This window comes from Heteronotia binoei, chromosome 11 (assembly GCF_032191835.1).
Source record: "Heteronotia binoei isolate CCM8104 ecotype False Entrance Well chromosome 11, APGP_CSIRO_Hbin_v1, whole genome shotgun sequence".
Classification (NCBI taxonomy): domain Eukaryota; kingdom Metazoa; phylum Chordata; class Lepidosauria; order Squamata; family Gekkonidae; genus Heteronotia; species Heteronotia binoei.
Window position 1 is genome coordinate 13456779 of NC_083233.1, and position 23749 is coordinate 13480527.

At 50.7% G+C, this 23749-nt stretch overlaps 1 protein-coding gene and 1 pseudogene across 1 annotated transcript; both read right to left on the minus strand.

The window, feature by feature from the left end:
• Window positions 1–14301: 14301 nt before the first annotated feature.
• On the minus strand, window positions 14302–16190 carry LOC132578954 (tyrosine-protein phosphatase non-receptor type 11-like; annotated as a pseudogene).
• A 1-nt stretch (window position 16191) lies between these two features.
• Window positions 16192–16716, minus strand: LOC132578955 (tyrosine-protein phosphatase non-receptor type 11-like). Its single transcript, XM_060249115.1, has one exon. It carries the CDS (start codon window positions 16714–16716, stop codon window positions 16192–16194), a length of 525 nt encoding a protein of 174 aa, XP_060105098.1.
• Between the last annotated feature and the right edge of the window lie 7033 nt (window positions 16717–23749).

The window sequence follows — 23749 nt, forward strand, 5'->3', positions numbered from 1 at the left end:
AGGCAAATTAGGCACTGGGCTGTGGGCCCCCATGCCTTTAGGGGCCCCAGGTCAGCTTCCCCTCCCCCCCTCCGGTTTTCCCCTCTCAGCCTACACACGCAGCCAGCAACTGAGTTGCTCTTTGTCCAACTTGCCTGGTGTGACTGCTGCTGGCATCATCACCAAGTTTGCCTCTCTCTGCCTCTCCCCCACAGCTTTGTCAAAGGGGCTTTTGAGAAGGTGCCTGCAGGCTGCAGCGGGGGCTGTGAGTGGTGGGGCGGGTGCTCCAACTCTGAGATAATTTGTGAGGGGGCCCCCTGAGATTTTGACTGCCTAGGGGCCTCCGCAGGGTTTAATCCGACACTGGCTGGGAGAGAGGAAGAAACAGAAAGAGCAGTCCCGGGGAGTCTGGGTCCCCGTCATTTCTGGGAAAATGCACAGCCCTGGGAATGGAATCCGAGCAGCAGTGGGGGAATAAGAATGTTTCAGGTTCTTCAGCCCTGGCCCCAAAAGCTCCTCATCTGGCTCAGCTTTTCTGCGGAAGGTTCCTCCTGAAGGCTTTCTTTTTTTTTTTTGGGGGGGGGGGGGGTCAGCTGGCCAGGAGGTGCAGAGAGCGCTGGGCTCACCTGCTGGGGAGATGGGAACAGAAGAAAAGCAACCAGCAACTGTGCACGAACCACACAATAAAAGGTATAAATCCTATAAAGCCTCTCTTTGTTGTCTCTGTTTGTTTGAAATAACACCCAAAACACAGTATACAAAAATATCCCTAAGGGAAAGGATCCGCAAGGCTCAAAAATCAAATACCCAGAAACTGCTTAGTCCTTCACTCCTCTTGTTCAATTCTCCGTGGAATCCAAATTCCTTGAAAATCCAGGCTCCAAGGGCGATTGTCCTTTATGTACCCCTCGACTTTTGGATCACGTTTCGCATGAGAATGCTTCCTCATAGAGTCAATCTGCTATATCTTTTTCCTTTTGACGTCAATTAAGACTGCTTGATCACAACTCCATTAGGCACCAGCTCCCAAAAGTCCCAAACGTGATCCTATAGTCCATTATTCCCTATGGAGACCGATTCCCATAGGGTATAATGAAGATTTGATCTGCGGGTATCTGGGGCTCTGGGGGGGGGGGGTGTTTTTTGAGATAGAGGCAGCATATTTGCAATACAGTATCCAGTGCCTCTCCTCAAAAGACCCTCCAAGTTTCAAAAAGATTGGATCAGGGGGTGTAATTCTGTGAGCCCCCGTAGAAGGTGCCCCTATCGTTCATTATTTCCAACGGAGAGAAGGCATTCCAAAGGCAAAGCCTTTAAATGTGATGGCCAGAACTCCCTTTGGAGTTCAGTTATGCTTGTCACAACCTTGTTCCTGGCTCCATCCCCGCTGTCTCCTGCCTCCACCCCCAAAGTCTCCAGATACTTCTTGAAATGGACTTGGAAACCCTAGTCCCAGTGCCCCTTGGCACAGAGTTGTGAGGCATCATGGAGGAAAACCTTCAAGTTCCATCCGTCAGGTTTCTCCAAAGTTACACAATGGAAGCCCTGTTGCACCATGGCAATGGCTCATCCAGTACAGCGCTCTGTGGGTTTTTTTTGTGTTACACAGGGGACAAGAATCCGGGCGCCCTAAGGAAGACATGGCTAATATATGTTCTTTTTTTAAAAAGGAACACTTGTCACCCCCTAATGGTTACCATATGGTAATGCAGGTTGGTGAAAAAGCAAAACTGAAACCACTTTCAGCAGGCTAATATAGAAGATTGGCTACTCAAAATGAGCAGTTTTTCCACAAATGTAAAAGGAAAATAATTATAGCGGAACGGTGGCAGGCAACTTGAAGAATCTAAAACACTGGATCAAACCGAATGTAAAAACACCCAACATTTCCTCTGGTGGTTGTGTAAACCACACAGGTTCAGGGGTCAATGCTGTGGGATGAACGACTAGTGGTTGCCTTCCCGTTATTTGTTAAATGCTAGTTTAAACAATTCTGTCTTTCAAGCCCTGTGGAATTGTGGCAAGTCCCACAGGGCCCTGATGTTTTCAGGGAGGGTGTTCCACAAAGCAGGGGCTGCCACTGAAAAAGCTCACGCTTCTTTTGACCCGGGGATAGTAAGATTTTGTGTATTTGATTGAAGTGCTCTCTGGGGTACGTATGGGGAGAGGCGGTCCCAGAGGTAGACAGGTCCCAGGCCATATAGGGCTTTAAAGGTCATAACGAGCCCTGCCTCAGACTTCTGACAGGCACCAACTCTGTCAGACACCAACTGACTGAATGACTGCCTCAGCAGTTAGCTGTCACTCACCCACTTTTCCCTCCCTGAGAGCTCCGAGCACTCTGGCCCCCACCCTCAGGTCACCTGACGCAGGCCCTGCGCGTCTTCAGTTTCTGCTTAACCAATAGCTTTCCGTCACACCTGCCTATAAATTTGAATAGGTTTATTTTTCCCTTTGCATTTACTTTACACCTGAAAGCTTATACCTTGAATTAAAACTTAGAGCAACGTGTTAGACCGTGTAAATATCTCCCATATCCCCAAGTTAAAGACTTTGTGTTAAAATAAAATCTGTGGTTTATGTTAAAGTTTCTCTAGAGCCTATATTTTTTTGGGAAAAACTAACAAAGCTGCTGTGGTCCCCTACGAAGTGAATTATATTTTCATCAGGTAACAAAGTAAAATACTCCGAAGAGACTGAGTTAAAGAGATCCAGTGAGACCGTGAGGCGGGCGCTGTTATAGCAGGGTTGAAAAGCAACTTAACATATAATATAATGTAAATATTATTATTATTTATTACATTTATGAATCACCTCATCCCGGCCGATGCTGGGCTCTAGGCGACATACAGCAAGAAAATACACATAAAATCAACAAAACCAGTTAATCAAAACAGTTGCAACCCAATGAACATTTGTTTTCAAGTTTGTTTGGCTCTGTCTTTTTTAGTTCCTTTTTTAAAAAATAGTTTTTAAGAAATGTGGGGGGAAAGTGCTCTGGGGGTACATGGAGATGTAGCTTCCTGTTGCCACAAGTGCTAGCCAGTCAGCACTGTACACAGCCTGCTTCTGTGAGAAATGACAAGAGCTGATCTCTCCTGAGGTCAATCTTGCAAGGAAGATTTCATATCCATCCAGAATGGGGTATGTCTGTACAGCAGGGTCGCTGATGCTCATTTTGGAAATTCCTGGAGGTTAGGGAATGGAGCCAAGGGAGAGTAGGGTTTGGGGAGGAGAGGGAACTCAGTGGGGTATAAAGCAATAGAGTCCATCCCCCAAAGCAGCCATTTTCTCCAGGGGAACTCACCTCTGTCATCTAGAGGTCAGATGGCATTCTGGGAGAGCTCCAGTCTCCACCTGGAGCTTGGCAACCATACACAGTCATTTAAACTACAGGATGGCAGACACAGATACAAAGGACTTCCTTAAGAATTAATCCCAAATTCAACAGTCAGACGAAGGAAGGAAGGAAGGAAGGAAGGAAGGAAGGAAGGAAGGAAGGAAGGAAGGAAGGAAGGAAGGAAGGAAGGAAGGAAGGTGCTCCTGGAGCTTTCATTAACTATAGAGGCTCAGGTAGCAGCCACTGCCAAATCCGCATTTTATCATCTTAGGCGGATAAGACAGTTGGCCCCATACCTAGTAGAACGCAACAACTTGGCAACAGTGATCCATGCAACGGTCACCTCAAGAATAGACTACTGTAACACCCTCTACATGGGGCTGCCTTTGACACAGATTCGAAAGCTGCAACTGGTGCAAAATGGAGCAGCTAGGTTGCTAATGGAGCTACTTTTACGGGAGCACATTCAACCTACGCTGGAAGTGTTGCATTGGTTGCCTGTGGCATTCTGAATTATTTTCAAAGGGCTCGTTATGACCTTTAAAGCCCTATATGGCATGGGACCTGTCTACCTCTTGGACCGCCTCTCCCCATACGTACCCCAGAGAGCACTTCAATCAAATAAACAAAATCTTACGATCCCCGGGTCAAAAGAAGCGTGAGCTTTTTCAGTGGCAGCCCCTGCTTTGTGGAACACCCTCCCTGAAAACATCAGGGCCCTGTGGGACTTGCCACAATTCCACAGGGCCTGAAAGACAGAATTGTTTAAACTAGCATTTAACAAATAACGGGAAGGCAACCACTAGTCGTTCATCCCACAGCATTGACCCCTGAACCTATGTGGTTTACACAACCACCAGAGGAAATGTTGGGTGTTTTTACATTCGGTTTGATCCAGTGTTTTAGATTCTTCAAGTTGCCTGCCACCGTTCCGCTATAATTATTTTCCTTTTACATTTGTTGAAAAACTGCTCATTTTGAGTAGCCAATCTTCTATATTAGCCTGCTGAAAGTGGTTTCCGTTTTGCTTTTTCACCAACCTGCATTACCATATGGTAACCATTAGGGGGTGACAAGTGTTCCTTTTTAAAAAAAGAACATATATTAGCCATGTCTTCCTTAGGGCGCCCGGATTCTTGTCCCCTGTGTAACACAAAAAAACCCACAGAGCACTGTACTGGATGAGCCATTGCCATGGTGCAACAGGGCTTCCATTGTGTAACTTTGGAGAAACCTGACGGATGGAACTTGAAGGTTTTCCTCCATGATGCCTCACAACCAGTTTGGTGTAGTGGTTAAGTGTGCGGACTCTTATCTGGGAGAACCGGGTTTGATTCCCCACTCCTCCACTTGCACCTGCTAGCATGGCCTTGGGTCAGCCATAGCTCTGGCAGAGGTTACCCTTGAAAGGGCAGCTGCTGTGAGAGCCCTCTCCAGCCCCACCCACCTCACAGGGTGCCTGTTGTGGGGGAGGAAGGTAAAGGAGATTGTGAGCCGCTCTGAGACTCTTCGGAGTGGAGGGCGGGATATAAATCCAATATCTTCTTCTTCAACTCTGTGCCAAGGGGCACTGGGACTAGGGTTTCCAAGTCCATTTCAAGAAGTATCTGGAGACTTTGGGGGTGGAGGCAGGAGACAGCGGGGATGGAGCCAGGAACAAGGTTGTGACAAGCATAACTGAACTCCAAAGGGAGTTCTGGCCATCACATTTAAAGGCTTTGCCTTTGGAATGCCTTCTCTCCGTTGGAAATAATGAAAGATAGGGGCACCTTCTACGGGGGCTCACAGAATTACACCCCCTGATCCAATCTTTTTGAAACTTGGAGGGTCTTTTGAGGAGAGGCACTGGATACTGTATGGCAAATATGGTGCCTCTATCTCAAAAAACATCGCCCCCCCCCCCAGAGCCCCAGATACCCGCAGATCAAATCTTCATTGTACCCTATGGGAATCGGTCTCCATAGGGAATAATGGACTATAGGATCACGTTTGGGACTTTTGGGAGCTGGTGCCTAATGGAGTTGTGATCAAGCAGTCTTAATTGACGTCAAAAGGAAAAAGATATAGCAGATTGACTCTATGAGGAAGCATTCTCTCATGCGAAACGTGACCCAAAAGTTGAGGGGTACATAAAGGACAATTGCCCTCGGAGCCTGGATTTTCAAGGAATTTGGATTCCACAGAAAATTGAACAAGAGGAGTGAAGGACTAAGCAGTTTCTGGGCATATGATTTTTGAGCCTTGTGGATCCTTTCCCTTAGGGATATTTTTGTATACTGTGTTTTGGGTGTTATTTCAAACAAACAGAGACAACAAAGAGAGACTTTATAGGATTTATACCTTTTATTGTGTGGTTCGTGCACAGTTGCTGGTTGCTTTTCTTCTGTTCCCATCTCCCCAGCAGGTGAGCCCAGCGCTCTCTGCCCCTCCTGGCCAGCTGACCCCCCCCCCCCCAAAAAAAGAAAGCCTGCAGGAGGAACCTTCCTCAGAAAAGCTGAGCCGGATGAGGAGCTTTTGGGGCCAGTCTGATGAACCTGAAACATTCTTATTCCCCCGCTGCTGCTCGGATTCCATTCCCAGGGCTGTGCATTTTCCCAGAAATGACGGGGACCCAGACTCCCCGGGACTGCTCTTTCTGTTTCTTCCTCTCTCCCGGCCAGTGTCGGATTAAACCCTGCGGAGGCCCCTAGGCAGTCAAAATCTTGGGGGCCCCCTCACAAATTATCTCAGAGTTGGAGCACCCGCCCCACCACTCACAGCCCCCGCTGCAGCCTGCAGGCACCTTCTCAAAAGCCCCTTTGACAAAGCTGTGGGGGAGAGGCAGAGAGAGGCAAACTTGGTGATGATGCCAGCAGCAGTCGCACCAGGCAAGTTGGACAAAGAGCAACTCAGTTGCTGGCTGCGCGTGTAGGCTGAGAGGGGAAAACCGGAGGGGGGTAGGGGAAGCTGACCTGGGGCCCCTAAAGGCATGGGGGCCCACAGCCCAGTGCCTAATTTGCCTAATTGTTAATCTGGCCTTCCTTCCAGCTGCAAGCTGCGGCATGGAGAGGTTGGTTCCGGCTGCCCTCCTTTTCCACCTCCTCCGGGCTCAGGTGTGACCAGTAGCAAGGGCAACAACATCCACTTGAAATCTTCCCCCTTCTCCTACGCCCTTAATCGTCAACCAAGAACCCCCCCCCCCCTTTCCTGGCTGGACATCATCAGCAACAGCCAGAAGCATGGCGAGGGCCCATGAGCTCTGCTCAAAAGCGGGGAATTCTTTTTTAATCTTTAGAAATAAATCACCAGAGGTTATACCTCTGAGGATGCTGATCACAGCTGCTGGTGAAGCGTCAGTTACTACTATGCCAAGACCATGGCCATACAACCCAGAAAATCTACAACTAATAAATCACCAGTTGGTGGGAATTTTTCTCTGCTGGAAATAATATCTGTGCCATGGTAATTTAAAAAAAAATACTGCGGTGTGTGTTCCTGCTGAAAAGATGGGGGGGGGGGATGCCAGGCTATTTTAGCACATGCACCAGGAACACCTTGGGAGCAGGAGAATACCCTTCCCCCCACTGATCCCTCAAACTTCACAGCCAATCCTTAAAGGGCTGTGCTGGGTGGGATATAAATGGCTTTGCTGCAGCCTTGTCTGTTGCAAACTCCGGCCAGTTTCAGTAAGTCCTCACTCCCCATCCCCCAGTTCTTTCGTGTTCCCTTTCCATTTTCTCCCACAGAGCTTGCCACCCCCCTTTCTGCTTGCTTGGGATTGTTGTGACTGTGCTTTCTGAGATCCTCCTGAGACTCTTCCCCGTTTTCCCCAGAGCCAATCACACAGCAGAGAATCCCCCAGGACTCGCCCATAAGGACAACAGGGCTCCGCAGCTGCACTTAGCAATTCTTCCTATAACTTTTATTATATAATTAGGAAAAGGGTACAGAAAAAAGAAAGGGGGAGGAGTGTGAAAATGGTCATTGATCACCAGACGTTTTAACATTTGTTGAGATGCATTTTTCTTCTCAGCTCAGTGGTGCTTTGAGAACAAAGGAAGGAACGGAGCGGTGGTGAGATGTCAGAGCAGTGCTGAGGTGTCGGAGCGGTGCTGAGATGTCGGAGCAGTGCTGAGGTGTCGGAGCACTACTGAGGTGTCGGAGCAGTGCTGAGGTGTTGGAGCGGTGGTGAGATGTTGGAGCAGTGCTGAGGTGTTGGAGCGGTGGTGAGATGTTGGAGCAGTGCTGAGGTGTCGGAGCACTACTGAGGTGTCGGAGCAGTGCTGAGGTGTCGGAGCGGTGGAGAGATGTTGGAGCAGTGCTGAGGTGTCGGAGCGGTGGTGAGATGTTGGAGCAGTGCTGAGGTGTTGGAGTGGTGGTGAGATGTTGGAGCAGTGCTGAGGTGTCGGAGCAGTGCTGAGGTGTCGGAGTGGTGGTGAGGTGTTGGAGCAGTGCTGAGGTGTCGAAGCAGTGGTGTCGGAGCAGCGCTGAGGTGTTGGAGCGGTGGTGAGATGTCAGAGCAGTGCTGAGGTGCTGGAGGACTGCTGAGGTGTCGGAGCGGTGGTGAGATGTCCGAGCAGTGCTGAGGTATCGTAGCAGTGCTGAGGTGTCGGCAGCAGCGACTGCAATAGAGGTGAGGGAAGCGGAGGGGCACAACTCTCGCTGAAGTCCGTGCATGCGCTTCTCAAGCTACTATCTCCTGGAGCTGTTCCTCTCTGCAACCTTTGGAGTCTTGACCTTGAGGTTCTCGTAGACGGAGGATGATTCATCGTCAACCCCTGGTGAAGGGGACCTGGGTTTCTCTGTTGGAAGGTATCTGATATTCAAGTATTCCCGCTCTTTCCATGTGTTTCTCTGTTCCTCCTCTAGCCGCTTCTGTTCGGTGGTGATGTTCAGGGCTGGCCCTGCCACTAGGCAAAGTTGGGGATTGCCTAGGGCGCGGGGAGGTAGGGGCCGTCGAATTGGGCTCCCCCCTCCCTCCCTCGGCAAACATCGATATTCCGAAGACAATCCAGATGGTTCGGAGGCAGGGGTCTGCAATGGTACAGACCGAAGCACAGTACAAGTTTGTCTACGTGGCCATGCAGCAACACATTGCCGGGGCGGCCCAAGGGCGAATAGTGCCCTAGGCAAACTCCTGAGCCTGCCCTCCATAGCACCCCACCTCCCCCCAGCTTCCCCTCCTCGGCTTCACCTCCTCCTACCACCCTTCCCTCCCTTGTCATTTCAGTGCCAGGGAGCCAGCGTTCAAGCGCCGCACTCCCCAGCAGGCCATCTAAAGCCGCCCCCCACCTCGTTGCCACCGCCGCCCACCTGATAAAGACTGCAAACGCGAAAGACTTACTCAAAGTCAGTGCTGTGGGGCCGGCTGGCCTGCTGCAGCGGGAAGGAAAGGGCATCCGCCACCACCACCGCCACGTCCCACTTCCTGGAGGGGAAGGAAGTGAGAGGAGGAGGGGTCTGTACGCATGCGTTAACCAAGCCGGCTGTTTGCTCGTCCTCCCTTTCAGATTGGAATTTTAAATAGCTCAAAAGAATGTAAGTAGCCCTTTGGCAAGACTATTTGAAGAAGGAGCTTACTTACGAAGGTCTGAAGAACATAAGAATTCCTTTCTGGGGTCCCAGAGGGTAAGATAACAACTTTTACTATCAAATTAACGAGGCAATGCCCAGGTTAATTACTCAGTGGTCGCGTGCAACTCCGGAAAAAAATCCATCATGGCTAAAACAATTAAAGAGATATCTGAACAAATTACTGCTTTCCAGGCTTTAATAATGTCGTCCCAGGACCAGATAAGATCTGAAATTAAATCAGTCAGAGATGCAGTCTCGGAGTTGACTGCAGAGCTCAAGGACACACGGAACATTGCAATTTCGGCTAATGAGCTGGCCTTATCTAACAAACAGAAAATACTCCAGCTGAATTCGCAGCTTACAGAGCTCTCTGACCGTAACAGAAGAGCGAATTTGATGCTGGGTGGAATTTCAGAGGAAATAAATAATAAACTCCTGGAAGGAACTCTTATAGATTGGATGGGTGAGCAATGAGTTACTCTGCAATCTCAGGATGTTGAGAGAGCTCATAGACTGCAAAGGAGACAAGATGGGGGTGCCCCAAGGGAAGTCATAATTAAATTTTCAAGGGAAAAGACTCAGCAGATAGTTTTCAAGACTTTGAAAAAAAGGAAAGACCTTTCTTTTAGAGGAAGGAAAGTTTGGGTGAGAGAAGACTTCTGCCAGGAAACCATCAGAAAGAGAAGGCTAATGAGACCCTTTGGGCAAAAATTATATGACAATAAGATTAAATTCTCTTGGGGGTACCCCTCCTCAATAATTATTTTTAAAGACGAAAAAAGGCTGGTGGCCCGCAACCCTAAGGAAGCAAGAGATCTCCTCACTCGCCTGGGCATCGTCACAGACGACCTGAGAGACCCGAGAGAGGAAGAAGAAGAAGAAACAGTGGAGCTCGGTGTGGACCCGGGATAAGGAAGCTCAAGTAGACAAGAGAAAAGGCCAAGAACGGACTACTAAAGGGAAGTATAAAATATTTTGAGCTAAATTTAGCTATAAGCTAGAAGGGGAGGGCGGGATGCGTGCCCCCTGGAAGGTGGAAGACAGGATGATGGTTTCATCCAGAAAGTTGTCTATGCCACAGGGGAAGGGAATAGGGGGTGGGTTTTCAGTAAGAAGTATAGAAAAATACCCTCAGTCATTAGGGCCCAAGTTTGTTACAAATAAAGAGAATGGATAGATCTTTAAGAGTCCTTTCACTGAATGTGAATGGTCTAACATCAAATCTTAAGAGATTCAGAGTAATTAAAATTGCTAAAGAACAAAGAATAGATCTGTTGTGCCTTCAGGAAACTCACAAAAAAATAAATGATAGAAAACCATTGATACAAGATCTGAGGTGGCAGGTTTTAGCAGAAGCAAGAGGGTCTTCCAAAGCTAGAGGCGTGGCTACATTGATTCGTAAGGATATTAAGGTGGAGAACATGGAAAAATTAGTAGATAAGGAAGGTAGATACCTGTTAGTTAAGTTTAAGCTGGAAGCCATAAAAATCACTATAGTAAATGTTTATGCGCCAAATAAAAGACAAAGGAAATTCTTAAACTTGGTTTTTAAGAAGATACAACAGTTTTCAGAGGGCGAACTAATTGTAGTGGGCGATTTAAATACGGACATAACCAAGAACAATAGTATTAAGCTAAGAGATTGGAGCTTGAAGGACGCTTATGAGTTTACCAATACGAGACCCAGCCCGACACATATTTCTTGTAGACATAAAACAGCATCCCGCTTAGATTATATAATTTTGGAAAAAAATAATAATATGGTGGTTAAAGAGATCAAGACCCATCCAATTTTGATTTCTGACCATGCCCCTCTAAGTATTGAATTAGAACTAATTCTTCCCTCGACAAATAGACCTTGGAGGTATAACAACCTGGTAAAGGCAAAAGAAGAGGATAGGGAATACTTAATGACACAGTTAAAATTATATTTTAAGGAAAATAGAGGAACTGTGTCAACTAATATATTATGGGATGCTGCTAAAGCGGTAATAAGGGGCCATTTGGTTAGGAAGGAAAAAGACATAAAAAGTGAATGGTATAAAAAAAGGCAAACAAAACTTAATGAATTGGAGGAGTTACAAAAAGAAATAATGGGAAAGTGTAATCCTAGTTTACAGATTAGAATTAAAGAGATTCAAAAACAGTTGGAGGCCCTAGATATGGCAACAATGTGGAAAAAGGAAATAATGGTTAGGAACGACTTCCAGAGGAATAGCATTAATACAGCAAAAAGGTTAGCTAATTATTTGAAAGTTAAAAAGGCAAAACAATCAATTAGAAGTATTAAAATTAATAATAATACAACTCAAAACTCTAAGGAAATCACTAAGGCATTTGAAGACTTCTATAAAAAATTATATATGAAAAAGAATATAACGGAGGTGTGGGATGCACCTAAGCTAATCATAGGGGAGGAAGCAAAAGCCTCACTGGGTGCTGAGATTACACTCCAAGAGATAAAGGAAGTAATAAAAGCGCTCAAAAAGGGTAAATCACCAGGGCTGGATGGCTTTACTTCTGACTTTTATAAAGAAATGGTAGAAATTATAGCACCTGAATTGCAGGTAGTTTTTAACGAAGTCTTGGAAGGAAAGAAAGCCCCGGACTCATGGAAGGAAACAGAAATAATTTTGATATTAAAGCCCCAGAAAGATCCAGAAGAAGTAGGTTCGTATAGGCCCATTAGTTTACTAAATCAAGATTATAAGATCTTTGCTAAGGTTTTAGCAAATAGACTTAAGAGAGTTATCCCGTCAATCATAAAAGGGGACCAATACGGTTTTATTGAGGGTAGATCTATTGCCCATCCTATTAGAAATATCTTAAATGTATTGCACCATGGCCAAAAGAAAAAAATAGCTCTGTTAAAGTTGGATGTTTATAAAGCCTTTGATACTCTCTCACATGAATTCTTGTGGCAAATATTAAAGAAGATAGGTTTAGAGGAACGGTTCTTACACGCTATACAGGAAATATACAATGGAGGTAAGGCCAAAGTTAGAGTCAACACTGACCACTCACAAACGTTCCCAATTCAAGGGGGGGTAAGACAAGGCTGCCCACTATCCCCGCTCATATTTATAATAGCTATAGAGCAACTAGCAGAGCGAATTAGGAATGCGGGGAGAATAGAGGGGTATAAGTCAGGTAATGAAGAAATGAAAATTAATTTATTTGCGGATGATATCATAGTAATTATGTCTAACCCAAAAGACGGAGTTAAAGAGATTAAGATAATTTTAGATGATTTTGAAAAGTGTTCAGGGCTCGGAGTGAATATGGCAAAATCAGAAATTCTACACCTTAATGTTAATAGAGAGGAAAAACAGGAAATAAATAGGATTACGAATATAGGAATGGGAGCTAAGAGACTTAAATATCTAGGGATAGTCCTGCAAAAAAATATGGACAAAATGATAAAGGTGAACTATGGTAAAATATGGAAGAAAATAGAGAGAGATATGAATAAATGGAATCATAAAATACTAGGGATATCATCTAGAATAAGATCTCTTAAAATGTTCATGATACCAAAGTTAATGTATTTATTCCAAACGTTGCCCTTAGGTTTGAGGAAAAATCAAATTGAACAATGGAATAAAGCAATCAAAGTGTGGATTTTTAATAATAAAAACTGTAGGTTTCATAAGAGAATTCTATACAACCTTAAATCAGAATTAGGTTGGGGAATCCCAGATTTAAGTAAATATTATGAGGCCTTCCAACTAAGAGCGTTACTAGATCTGAGTGAGGATAAGGTACAGAAGTGGATTAATTTCGAGAATGCAGTCAACAGTGGTATTGGAAGATTTGGAATTTTTTCCACGGTGTCGACAAAAGATCTAAAATTAGCTATAGGGCCCAGAAGAGCAGCATTAGAAACCTGGATGAAATGGTACCCACAGTGGCTAGGAAAGGTTTCAAGGTGGAGCCCCCTAGAAGCTGTTGTTAAGGAGGTGCATGCTATAAAATGGTGGGAAAGGCTTAAAAACAAAGGCTATTTTAGAGTGGACGATATGTTTAGGGGTGGTAAACTAAAACCCTTACAGGAAATTATAGAAGATTTAGGTAATCAATATTGGTTAAACATAGCAGGCTTGCATAAGAGAGTTAAGAAAATCAGTGAAAAGGGAGAGCTTTGGTTAGACGCTCCAATGGAAGAGATATATAAAGTAATGGCCAAACAAAGGAAGGGTCTAGTGGGGTTACTATACAGGAAAATGATTTCAAATAAAGATAAAATAATAGTACATTTACAAAAGATTTGGAGCCATAAAGGTCAGTTAACAGAGGGGTTGGCTGGGAAAATCTTGGAAGGTCTAGAAAGGATTAAAGTAATCAAATTTAAAGAACTGGAATATAAATTTTTCACAAAATGGTACAAAACTCCCGCACAAATAGCCAATATATTCCCAGGAATGAGTTCCAAGTGCTGGCATTGCAAACAATTTAAGGGTTGGTTTGCACATATGTGGTGGGAGTGTGAAGAGGTTAAACCCTTTTGGGGGGAAATTATTCAATTTATTAGAAAAGTCTGCAATGTACCATTAACCATTGGCTTTAATATGATGTTGTTAAGCACAATAGGAAGTCCGGCACTAAGTAGACCCACTCAAAACCTTGTCAAGGCAATGATACTAGCGGGGAAGGCGGTCATCGCTTTGGGGTGGAAAGATAAAAGTAAATGGTCAATAGAAATCTGGCACAGCTATTTGTTTGATTACATACAGTCTGACATCGTGGCAACAATCAACAAGGATTCCACGTGGGAAGATAAAGTCAAGGAAATCGAGACCAGATGGAACCCTTATTTAGAGTGGATCTCAGGAGAAACAAGGAAGGACATTCAGTGGAAGATCAGGACTTTGTGCCCTTGGCTGAGGGGAAAAGACTAAGAGAAGATAGGGAGGGTTGGGGGGGGGTAGGGTTATTTGTAATTCCAACATTCATATGCTGTAATGGCCAATTGTACAAGAGTCAATAAAAATAAAAATATTTATTTAAAAAAAAAAAAAGGAAGTGAGAGGAGGGAGCGGCAGTGTGGGCCCTTTCCTTCCCGCTGTGGCCTGACAGCCGGCTGGCCGCACAGTGCTGACTTTGAGTGAGTCTTAGGCGTTCGTAGTCTTTATCAGATGTTTGGCGGTGGCGGCAGCGGGGGGGCGGCTTTAGATGGCCCACCAGGGAGTGTGACGCTCGAGCACCGGCTCTCCGGCACTGAAATTGACCTGGGAGGGAAGGGTGGGAGGAGGAGGCGTGGCCGAGGGGGGGGATCTGGGGGGAGGTGGAGCACTGTGGAGGGCGGGCTTGGGAGTTTGCCTCGGGCACCATTTGCCCTTGGGCGCCCCTAGCGATGTATTGCTGCACAGCCATATAGACAAACTTGGACTGTGCTTCGGTCTGTACCATTGCAGAGCCCTGCCTCTGGATTGTCTTGGGAATTTCGATGTCGCAAATCAAGCCTTGCCTGTGAATGGTGTCCATCAAGATGTCTATCACGATGACGGTGCCAGTTCATCCGATTCCAGCACTTCAGTGCACAACAATCGGCCCAGTATCTGCAAAGCTTTGCTGAACTTGGTTGACTTGGTCCAGAAAGTGCAGGATGCCTCCTGGCTCGTTGGGAATCCCATGGTCCGACTTGTCTGAAGAACTGGAAGTGCTTGAACCGTCTGGGTCACTCCTCCCTGTCCATCCGTACAATCTCCAGGTCCCAGATGTGGTAACCCTGGACTTCCTGTTCGCCCATATTCCTCACGCTGATACAGCCATACTCCTTGGCGCAGTGTTTATCTGGCCACTAGTGGAAACATTTATTCCTCCCTCGCTCCACCTCCCTGGTCGTCATGACGATGACGTGAGCCTTCTCTTGGAACACCATGGCCCAGAAGTCATTCACTGTGGTTGGCAGGCATCCCTGAGTGGCAATATAGACCTTGCCGTGTTCAGAACTCCTCCCATCTTCGAGAATATTCTCAATATAATTGGCATTGATGTAATCAGAACAGGGAGCACTCTCATCCACGTCTTGGAGAGCCACTCGCGTTGTGTCAAAGGGAAGGATATTTTTGTAGCGATTCTTCCCGTTGTTTCCCACACGCTGCCCTTCTTCCTGAGGATAGAGGAGTTTACACTCCTGTTGCTGCAACCGCTCAAACTCTTCCCAGAGTCCTTGCTTGGACTTCTCGCTTTGGTCGGCCGTTTTGTTCAGCTCCTTCACTCAGTTGTCAATGTTGGCTGCATTGATCCTTGTGGCGCTGAAAGGCTGTTTCAGATGCACCACAGCCCCAGACTTTCCCACTATGGGGTTCTTCGTGTAATGCTCCACCAAGTCTGTGAGGGTGTCAAAGTGCTCACCACCTCTGACATCGCACTTCCCATCCGGATGATACCGGATCATTATGTGGGTCACACGGGGCTTCCGGTCCCCTGTGTCAGCCTTGTCCTGATTCGTCAGCACCGACAAGACAAAGTCCCCCCATTTGCTTTGGCTCTCCAGACCAGGAAACTCCCTGGTTTGCCTTTGGACATCAGGAGCTCCTCGGCTTCTTTGCCTGTCAAGTGGCCATTGTACCACCTTTCCAAGGCAGGATTATGACAATTGAGGGGGTATTTCAGCTCTGTGATATTGCTGTTCTTCTCCGGCAGAAGACCCAGCTGTTCGGTGTAATGCTGGACCAGCTCACCATAGAGGTCGTAGTAGTTCCCCATATTCTGGATCTTGATGTGGGTCACCTCGTTATTCCTCCTGATGGACAAAGTGAAGTCCCCCTATTTGCTTTGGCTCTCCCAGACCAGGAAACTCCCTAGTTTTCCTTTGGACGTCAGGAGCTCCTCGGCTTCTTTGCCTGTCAAGTGGCCATTGTACCAACGTTCCGAGGTAGGATCCTGGCAATTAAGTAGGTATTTCAGCTCTATGATGTTGCTGTTCTTCTTCCGCAGTAGACCCTGTTGTTTGGTGTAATATTGGACCAGCTGAGGCAAAGTGGAAAACTTCTCACGATAGAGGTCATAGTAGTTCCCCACGTTCTAGATATTGATGTGGGTCACCTCGTCATTCGTCCTGATGGACAAAGTGTAGTCCCCCCATTTGCTTTGGCTCTCCCCAGGAAACTCCCTGGTTTGCCTTTGGACGTCAGGAGCCCCTCGGCTTCTTTGCCTGTCAAGCGGCCATTGTACCACCTTTCAGAGGTAGGACACTGGCAATTGCGTGGGTATTTCAGCTCTATGATGTTGCTGTTCTTCTCCGGCAGAAGACCCTACTGTTCGGTGTAATGCTGGACGAGCTCACCATAGAGGTCGTAGAAGTTTCTAACATCCTATATCTTGATGTGGGTCACCTCTTCTTTCCTCCTGACGGACAAAGTGAAGTTCCCCCATTTGCTTTGGCTCTCCCAGACCAGGAAACTCCCTGGTTTGCCTTTGGATGTCAGGAGCCCCTTGGCTTCTTTGCCTGTCAAGTGTCCATTGTACCACCTTTCCAAGGCAGGATTATGGCAATTGAGGGGGGATTTCAGCTCTATGATATTGCTGTTCTTCTCTCGCAGCAGACGCTGCTGTTGGGTGTAATACTGGACCAGCTCAGGCAAAGTGGCAAACTTCTCACCATAGAGCTCGTAGTAGTTCCCCATATTCTGGATCTTGATGTGGGTCGCCTCGTCATTCCTCCTGATGGACAAAGTGATGTCCCCTGGATTCGTTTTGCTCGGCCGAGCCAGGAATCTCCTACGGACTCCTCTGGTAAAGAGCAACTTCTCCACTTCTATTCCACTGATTTTTGTGTGGAACCACCTGCGGGAGGAAATGCCAAGTCTGGCCCGGAGTCGAGCAGCCGGGTGCAGCATAGCCCCGAAGCCGCCGCTGCTACAGCTTTCGCAAGCTGCGCAGCCAGGATGGCCGTGACCGAAGAAGAGCCCAAGGGCGTGGCTCCCCCGGCACAGACACAGACGCACCCAGACCACACCCCTCCGAGCCGTCCATTCGGGGATCTGGTCTGCTGGACTGCCCAAGCGCGATGAGGCCAAGACCCGCGCAGAAATCACGGCCGCTGAGCCCCTGTTCCAGCAGCACCGCTATCCAAGCCCTGGAGTCGTCCTGCGGGCTGATGCGGAAGAGTCCCAGGCCGAGCAGCAGGACTGAGAATTCCTTCCCTTCCCTCCTTGATGTATTCGGTTTGGATGGTTGACCGAGGTTGACTTGGCCAGGAGCCCCTTGCAGCAGGTGTTCTTCTCTTGGGCTGGGTGGTTTTGCCTCAAGAAGCTGGACAGAGAGGGAGGGGGAGATGACCAAAAAAGAGAGAGTTTTTAAAAGCAACATAAAACCATGCCAACCATCTTCAATAGCACAGATATCATCATCATCATCATCATCATCATCATCGTCGTCGTCGTCGTCGTCGTCATCATCATCATCATCATAGCTTCCTCTTTAAAGCAAGTGGCCAGGAGTACCGGAAAAACCAACACAACATGTGGCAGGTATGAATGAGCTTTCCTGAGTCACTGCTGCCTTCTGAAAGAGCAAGAGGGCTCCTGAAGAAGGGAGAAGTGACCGAGGAAAGCTTTCCAGCCTCAGCTGTGCCCTGGGCTCCATCCCTGGCACCGACACACACCAACACTTCCAGCGGCCCCTGCAAATGTCACCGCCCAGATCTGGCGCGTGGGAGTAGGCCAGGTAGGCAACCACCCAGGGTGCCTCCTGGCCTACAGGGGTGCTGGGGGGCCCCCTTGCCCCACCCTGCCGCTCTCAACTCCCCAGGTCTGCGCAAACCTGGGAAGCCGAGAGCAGGGTGGCGCATTGGCGTGTGCTTTCCTCTGAAGCCTTGCAAGGGAAAACGGGCTCGGAGGAGAGCATGCCTCGCCCCAGCCTCGCTTTGCTGGGTCTGCCTAGGGCAGGGGTGGGGGTGGGGCCAAGGGCACCAGAACTGCAGCCTCGGCCCTGCTGCCCCCACATGCTTGTAAAAGGGGCATGGGGGAGAGAGGGGAACCACACCATTTGGCTGGAGCTCTCTCCTGACTATGGAGACGCATGGCTGGCCCCACATCCTTTGGCGGCAGCAAAACTGACTGCTTGTGCCCCCCCTTCTCCGGGGGTCGCTGGGGCCAGATCCATTCTCTCCTATGGCTCGACTGGATAGAATGGAGGGGGGGAGATCTCCTCCCTGCTTTTGTACCCCTGGGGAGGGAGAAAGCCCCCTGCTGCCTGAGCCTGTCTTGGGACATTCCAGCAGGCATGGAGGAAGAGATCCCACCCCTCGGGAGACTCCCAAAGGGTGGGGGAGCGCCTCTAGAGAGGGCTTCAGCCAGACGGCCCTTCTCTCCCCGCTGCCTCTTCATGCAGCCAGGCTCTCCAGGGGCCAATCTCTGCCAGTGCGCCTTTTCAAGGGGAAACGGGAAGGAAGGGAATCGCCCGGCCTGGCGGGCAGGAACATTAGGCAGGCGAGGCCTGTCGTCCCTCTCCTGGAACTGGGAGGCCCTTGTTGGCCATGACAGGAGAGCAGACAGTGGGCTGGGCCTAGAAGGGGAAGCGAAAGGGAGGAGCCTCCGTGAGGGACCCAGGGGGAGAAAATGGCTGCCACTGACTTGGTATAGCCTCACCCTGGGACTGGCCGCTCTGCTCTCCTGCCCCTACTCCTCTGGATGGAAGAGAAGACAGACAGACAGATGTCAAAAAGAAATGGAGGGATTGCTTCTGGACTGCAGGTTCCCCGCCCCAGATGAGGTCTCAAGCTGGGAAGGGAAACCTGCCCTCTGTGGGAAGGGGCTTCATCAGAAGGAGCCCGCTTTGGCCTGGCCTTGGACTGAAGAGACCCAGCAGCCTCTGGGCTGGTCCCTTCCAGCCACGTTTCAGAGGGGCACTCAGGAACCAGCTGAGGTGACCCGTGATGGGCCTTGGTGTGGAGCAGGAGCAGCTTGGGCTCCTCTTGTGCTGCTGAGGACACACCTCTCTCCCTGCCCCCCCCTTTTTGTGGAAACGGGCCTTACCTGTCTCCGGCAGGAGCTCCTTCATTTCCGGGGGGACCTCTCTGCCCTGCCACAGATGCCACAAACGGGCAGAGAGGTTGGCTCTGATGTCATCGCCCTGGAGGAGGGTGGGAAATGCCCCCAATGATTCAAGCCCTCCCTTTTCTCTCAGCAAACAGCTGAAAGTTTGGCCTCCTCCCCTCCCCTCCACTCCCCTGCCCAGCCCATTCTAGCTTCACCCAGATACTCACGTCTTCTTCCCCCCGGAAAAGCTCTTCTGCCCGGCCCAGGAGCGAGAAGAGAAGGAGGAGCCCTCCCTCTCTCACCCACTCCTGAGCCAGGCAGAAGGCCTGCTCCCAACCGGCGAGGAGGAACTCCTGCCGCTGCTCCTCATTCAGGAGGGCCCGGAACACCTGAAAACAACAAGGCACCCTTGGAGTCCTCTCCCTTCTTTCCAGCTGAAGCCCTGGAGGTGGCAGCTCTCTGGAGTCTCTTCCTTTGGGTAGCCCAGCCTCCACCTTCCCTCCGTCCCCTGCCTCCTTCTCTTGCCAATGGAGACCTGGAAGTCCCGGAGGCAGGGACGAGCCCCTTCTCTTTTGGTTAGGCTAGTAAGGGACTGGCACACTGAGGGTGCACAGAATTCAAAATGTCTGCATGTTGAGCCATGGCCTTCCTGAGGGAGACAGAGAGGGCCATCTCCCCCTTCACATCACTGCCCAAAGAATTCCCACGGCTGCCTCCCGGCCTTCCTGGGCAGGGAGGGGAATAAAGACCTCCCTCTTCCCCCTGGCCCCTCCCTCTCACAAGGACAAGGCCTTTCCGGCACCACGGAGAATCCCCTTACCTCTCCTGTATGGGCTACCTGGAGGTAGCCCTCCATCCGGGGCTCTTCTGGGTGCTCCGGCCAGCGGAGCACCCTGATGTTTCTCACCCCTGAGAAGAAGACAGACAGGAGGAGCTGAGATTGGGCTGCCTCACACAGAACAGCAGTGTTCCTTTCTGGCTGTTTGGCTGGGGGTCTTTCGTACGCCTCGGGATGGGAACAGGTTTTGAGGCAAGGGGCTCTGAGCCCTCCTCTCTTGGACCCCGACTCTGACCCCCTTCCCTGTCACCGTGGCACTCTTCCAAGGCCAGAGCCCAGAAACCAGGCTTCGGAGTGGGACTGTCAAAGGGCTCTGCTGCGCTTCTCCCCCCCACCCCACCTTTTGGGGGAGCCATGAGGAGAAGTGGGAAGAGCATCCTGGAGGGTTGTTCAGGGAAAGGGTAGGAAACGGACTCTGTGGCCAGAGGTTGTGCCCTGATTGTACCAGTGTCAGAAAGGGGAGGATGGGCGACTGAGAAGGCTGCGGGTCCCCTCCAGCCCACACACTTACCCCGGTGGCGGAGCAGCAGTTGGTGGAGCTGGCCGATTACTTCCCTGGCTTTCCCCCGGATGTTTAGGTGGGGGTCCACCAGGGAGACGGCCAGCTCCACCACCAGGTGGCCCACACTGCCGACAGTCATCTAGAGGAAGAGGAAGAAGAGGCACCGCTTGTAATTCTGCCGGGAGCGCAGGAGGCCCGTCCCAAAAGTTTAGTCCTGAAGCTCTCTTTGCCAGGGACTTCCCCAGGGCTTTGCCTCCATTTCCCTGGCCCACTGTCTGCCCCTTCATCCCATGGCTAGAAGGGATTCTCCAGCATTCCTCTCTTGGGCTGTGTGGTACAACGTGAGGTGAGAAGCTAAAGGGATGCTCAGCAAGATTGGGCTCTGGCCCCAAAGGCACAGTGGCTCGCCTGAGACTTGGGCAAGAAGCCCAGGAGAGAGACAGCACCTTGCACAATGGAGAGCTGGTCAGAGGGAGGAGAATCCAGCCCTGCGCCCTTCAGCCTGAAGGAAGGGCAGGTGCAGAGAGGGGAGAGGGAGGCAAAGAGTCTTGGGTGTCTGCTGAAATGTCCTAGCTGGAGCCACACCGAAAGAGCCAGAAAGGGGGCAGAGGTGTCTCGCCAGCGAGTCCAACGCAACGCCCATTTTGACAGGACTCTTCCCTACCCTGAGCTCTCCGTCCAAGGGGTTCTTCAGCGTGGAGAGGGGAGGCTGTCCCAGAGTCGGCCTTAAGGTGACTTGGAGGCCGGAGGCCCGGCTCTCATAGCCACGCTCCACCCTGGAGGGAAATCAGCCAGGGCTTTGCTCCGCAGCTAGGGTTGCCAAGACCAATTCAAGAAATATCTGGGGACTTTGGGGGTGGAGCCAGGAGACTTTGGGGATGGAGCCAGGAGACATTGGGGTGGAGCCAGGAGCAAGGGTGCGACCAGCACAATTGACCTCCAAAGGGAGTTTTGGCCATCACATTTAAAGGGACCGCACAGCTTTTAAATGCCTTCCTTCCATAGGAAATAATTAAGGAATGGGGCCCCTCATTTTGGAGCTCATAGAATAGGACCCCTTGGTCCAAACTTTTTGAAACGTGGGGGGCAGATTGGGGAGAGATGCTGGATGCTATGTTGAAAATTTGGTGTCTCTACCTCAAAAAATAGCTCCACCAGAGCCCCAGATACCCAGGGATCAATTCTCCATTATTTCCTATGGGAATAAGTCTCCATAGGGAACAATCGATTGCCCAGCAGACATCTCCCTCCCCTCCTCCCGCTTCCTGAAGACCCTGAGCGGGGAGGGGGCCTCCAAACCGGGGTATCCCGGCCCCCACCTGGGGATCAGGCAACCAACAGAGCAGGGAACAAGGGAGACACCTCCGCCAAAAACCAGCCTCCAACAAATAGAACAAACGATACAAATGTTTATCACTTTAGCAAATGAAGCATGAAATCGACAAAGAGCGTGGCCTTTGTCTGTTGCTTCGAGGCTGGCTTCTGGCGGAGGGGGATCCCTTGTCCCCTGCCCCACCTGGGGATGGGCACCCCCCTCCGTAGCCCTTGAGGCCAGCCCTGGGAATGGGAGAGACCAGCTGCACCACCGGACTCCTCCCACTTACCTGCAGGGAGGGCAGATGCTGGGCTGCGTGGAGCAGGAGGGAGCTCGCTAGGGAGGCTGCCCGCGATTGAACCTCGGGCCGTCCGCATTGCATCCAGTAGGCGAGATGCTGTGGAAGCAAGCGGCACCTTTTTCAACGGGGGCTCTGCTCCTGTGGGGTTGCTGCCTGCATCCCTCCTGACCTTGGGCCTCAGGCCGAGCGATCGGGGGAGTGGTCTGCCAGCCAGGCGGGCTCTTTCTGGGAGAAGGTCTCCCGGGGGAGGAACGGAAGGGCTCTGAGGACCCCCCGCCAGTCAGGAGCTGGGGCCAGCTTCAACACGTGGCCCACTCCAGCTTCCCACGGCTTTCCCCTGTAGGTAGGGGACTGTGAATCCTTCTCTATCAAGCACCAGGCTCCCGACCCAAAAGAAAGAGCCCGGGACCTGTGAGTGGGAGAGTGGTGCAGCCGTTAGAGCAGGGGGTGGCCAAACTGTGGCTCGGGAGCCACATGTGGCTCTTTCACACATATTATGTGGCTCTCCAAGCCCCCACTGCCTCGTCCGCCAGCTTGGAGAAGGCATTTCTCTCTCTAAATTATTTCTCCAAGCCAAATGGCTTGGAGAAGGCATTTAAAGTTAAAGTTGCTCCCTCCCCATCTGTCTTCGTTTCTTCCCTCCTTCCCTCCCTCCCTGCCTTGCGGCTCTCAAACATCTGACATTCCTGTCTTGTGGCTCTCGAACACCTGACATTTCTTCTCTATGGCTCTTATGTTGGGCAAGTTTGGCCACCCCTGTGTTAGAGGCCCTCTGCAGCACAGTGGGTCACTTGGGGCCACTTCTGATGTCTCCGCCTCCTTTCCCTGCCGGGGGGGGGGGGGAGCAGAAGAAGGGGAAGATGGCCGAGGCAGTGGAGAACAGGAGGTGGGGGCAGAAAGGGACGGTGGCAAGGAGGAGGTCAGGCTGAGCTTTCTGTGCCCAGGGGTCTTCTTCCAAGGGGACAGCAGGGAAAAGCCCCCTCGGCCAGCTGCACCTCAAGAGGGGGAGTGGAAGGAAAAGGAAGGGGGCCCTGAGGCTCTTCCATGAGGGAGGGAGGGAACCCTCCGGTTCAGGGGGCTTGCGTGGCTCCCAGCTGGGGGCTCTTGGCCCCGTATCCCCAGGGAAGAAGCCACTGGCTTTGCTGTGGACCCTTAGGCATGGGGGGGGGGGGCTCCCGAGCAGCCGATGGAGGCGGGGCCCCAGTGGGGATGGAGCTGTGAGGCTTGCTCCCTCCCCCACCCAGCCTGCCTCAATGGGGGCCGCCATCTTCTCTCCCGCACACTTACTTGAAGTATGCCCACCAGATGCAATGCGGACGGGTCCTCTCCTAGCAGCTCCTGCAGCATCCGCAGGAGGCCCGCCTCCGCTTCAGCCTGCAGTCGCTGCAAGGAAGACGGAGCTGGTGAGGGGGTGCTGGATCCCCCTCCCTGCCTCTTCCCCGCAGCGCGCCTGGAAGGCCCGCCTCTCACTCTCCTGCTGGAGGCAGGTCCATGGGGCTTGAGCACCGCGTCTCCGGGGCCTCTTTCCTTCCTCGTCTGAGAAGCGCAGCGCTCCCCAAAGCGCTCCAGGAAAGGCACGGCCTCAGGCGCCACCGGACCAGCAGGCCCGTTTGCCACACCCTCGACCAGGCGAAGGGCAGGGAACCTACCTGGCCAGGGTGGTCGGCCCCGCCTGGGCCCCCATTGAGGGTGGTCCGGAGAGCCCAGGATACCACCCGGCCGCGAACCTCCTGCTCCAGGGGCGGCTGGAATCGGCTGTCAGGATGGAAGGGCAGGATTAGACTCCGTCCGGGAAGGGAGAGACACCTGTCCCCTGAGCCACCCCCCACTCCCTCACGGGCCACAAGGGGGCAGAGTCAGCTCAGAGCAGAAGGCCTCGGGGAAGAGAGCAAGGAGCCTCCAGGAAGCCTGGAGGGAGGACAGGGCGGGACCCTC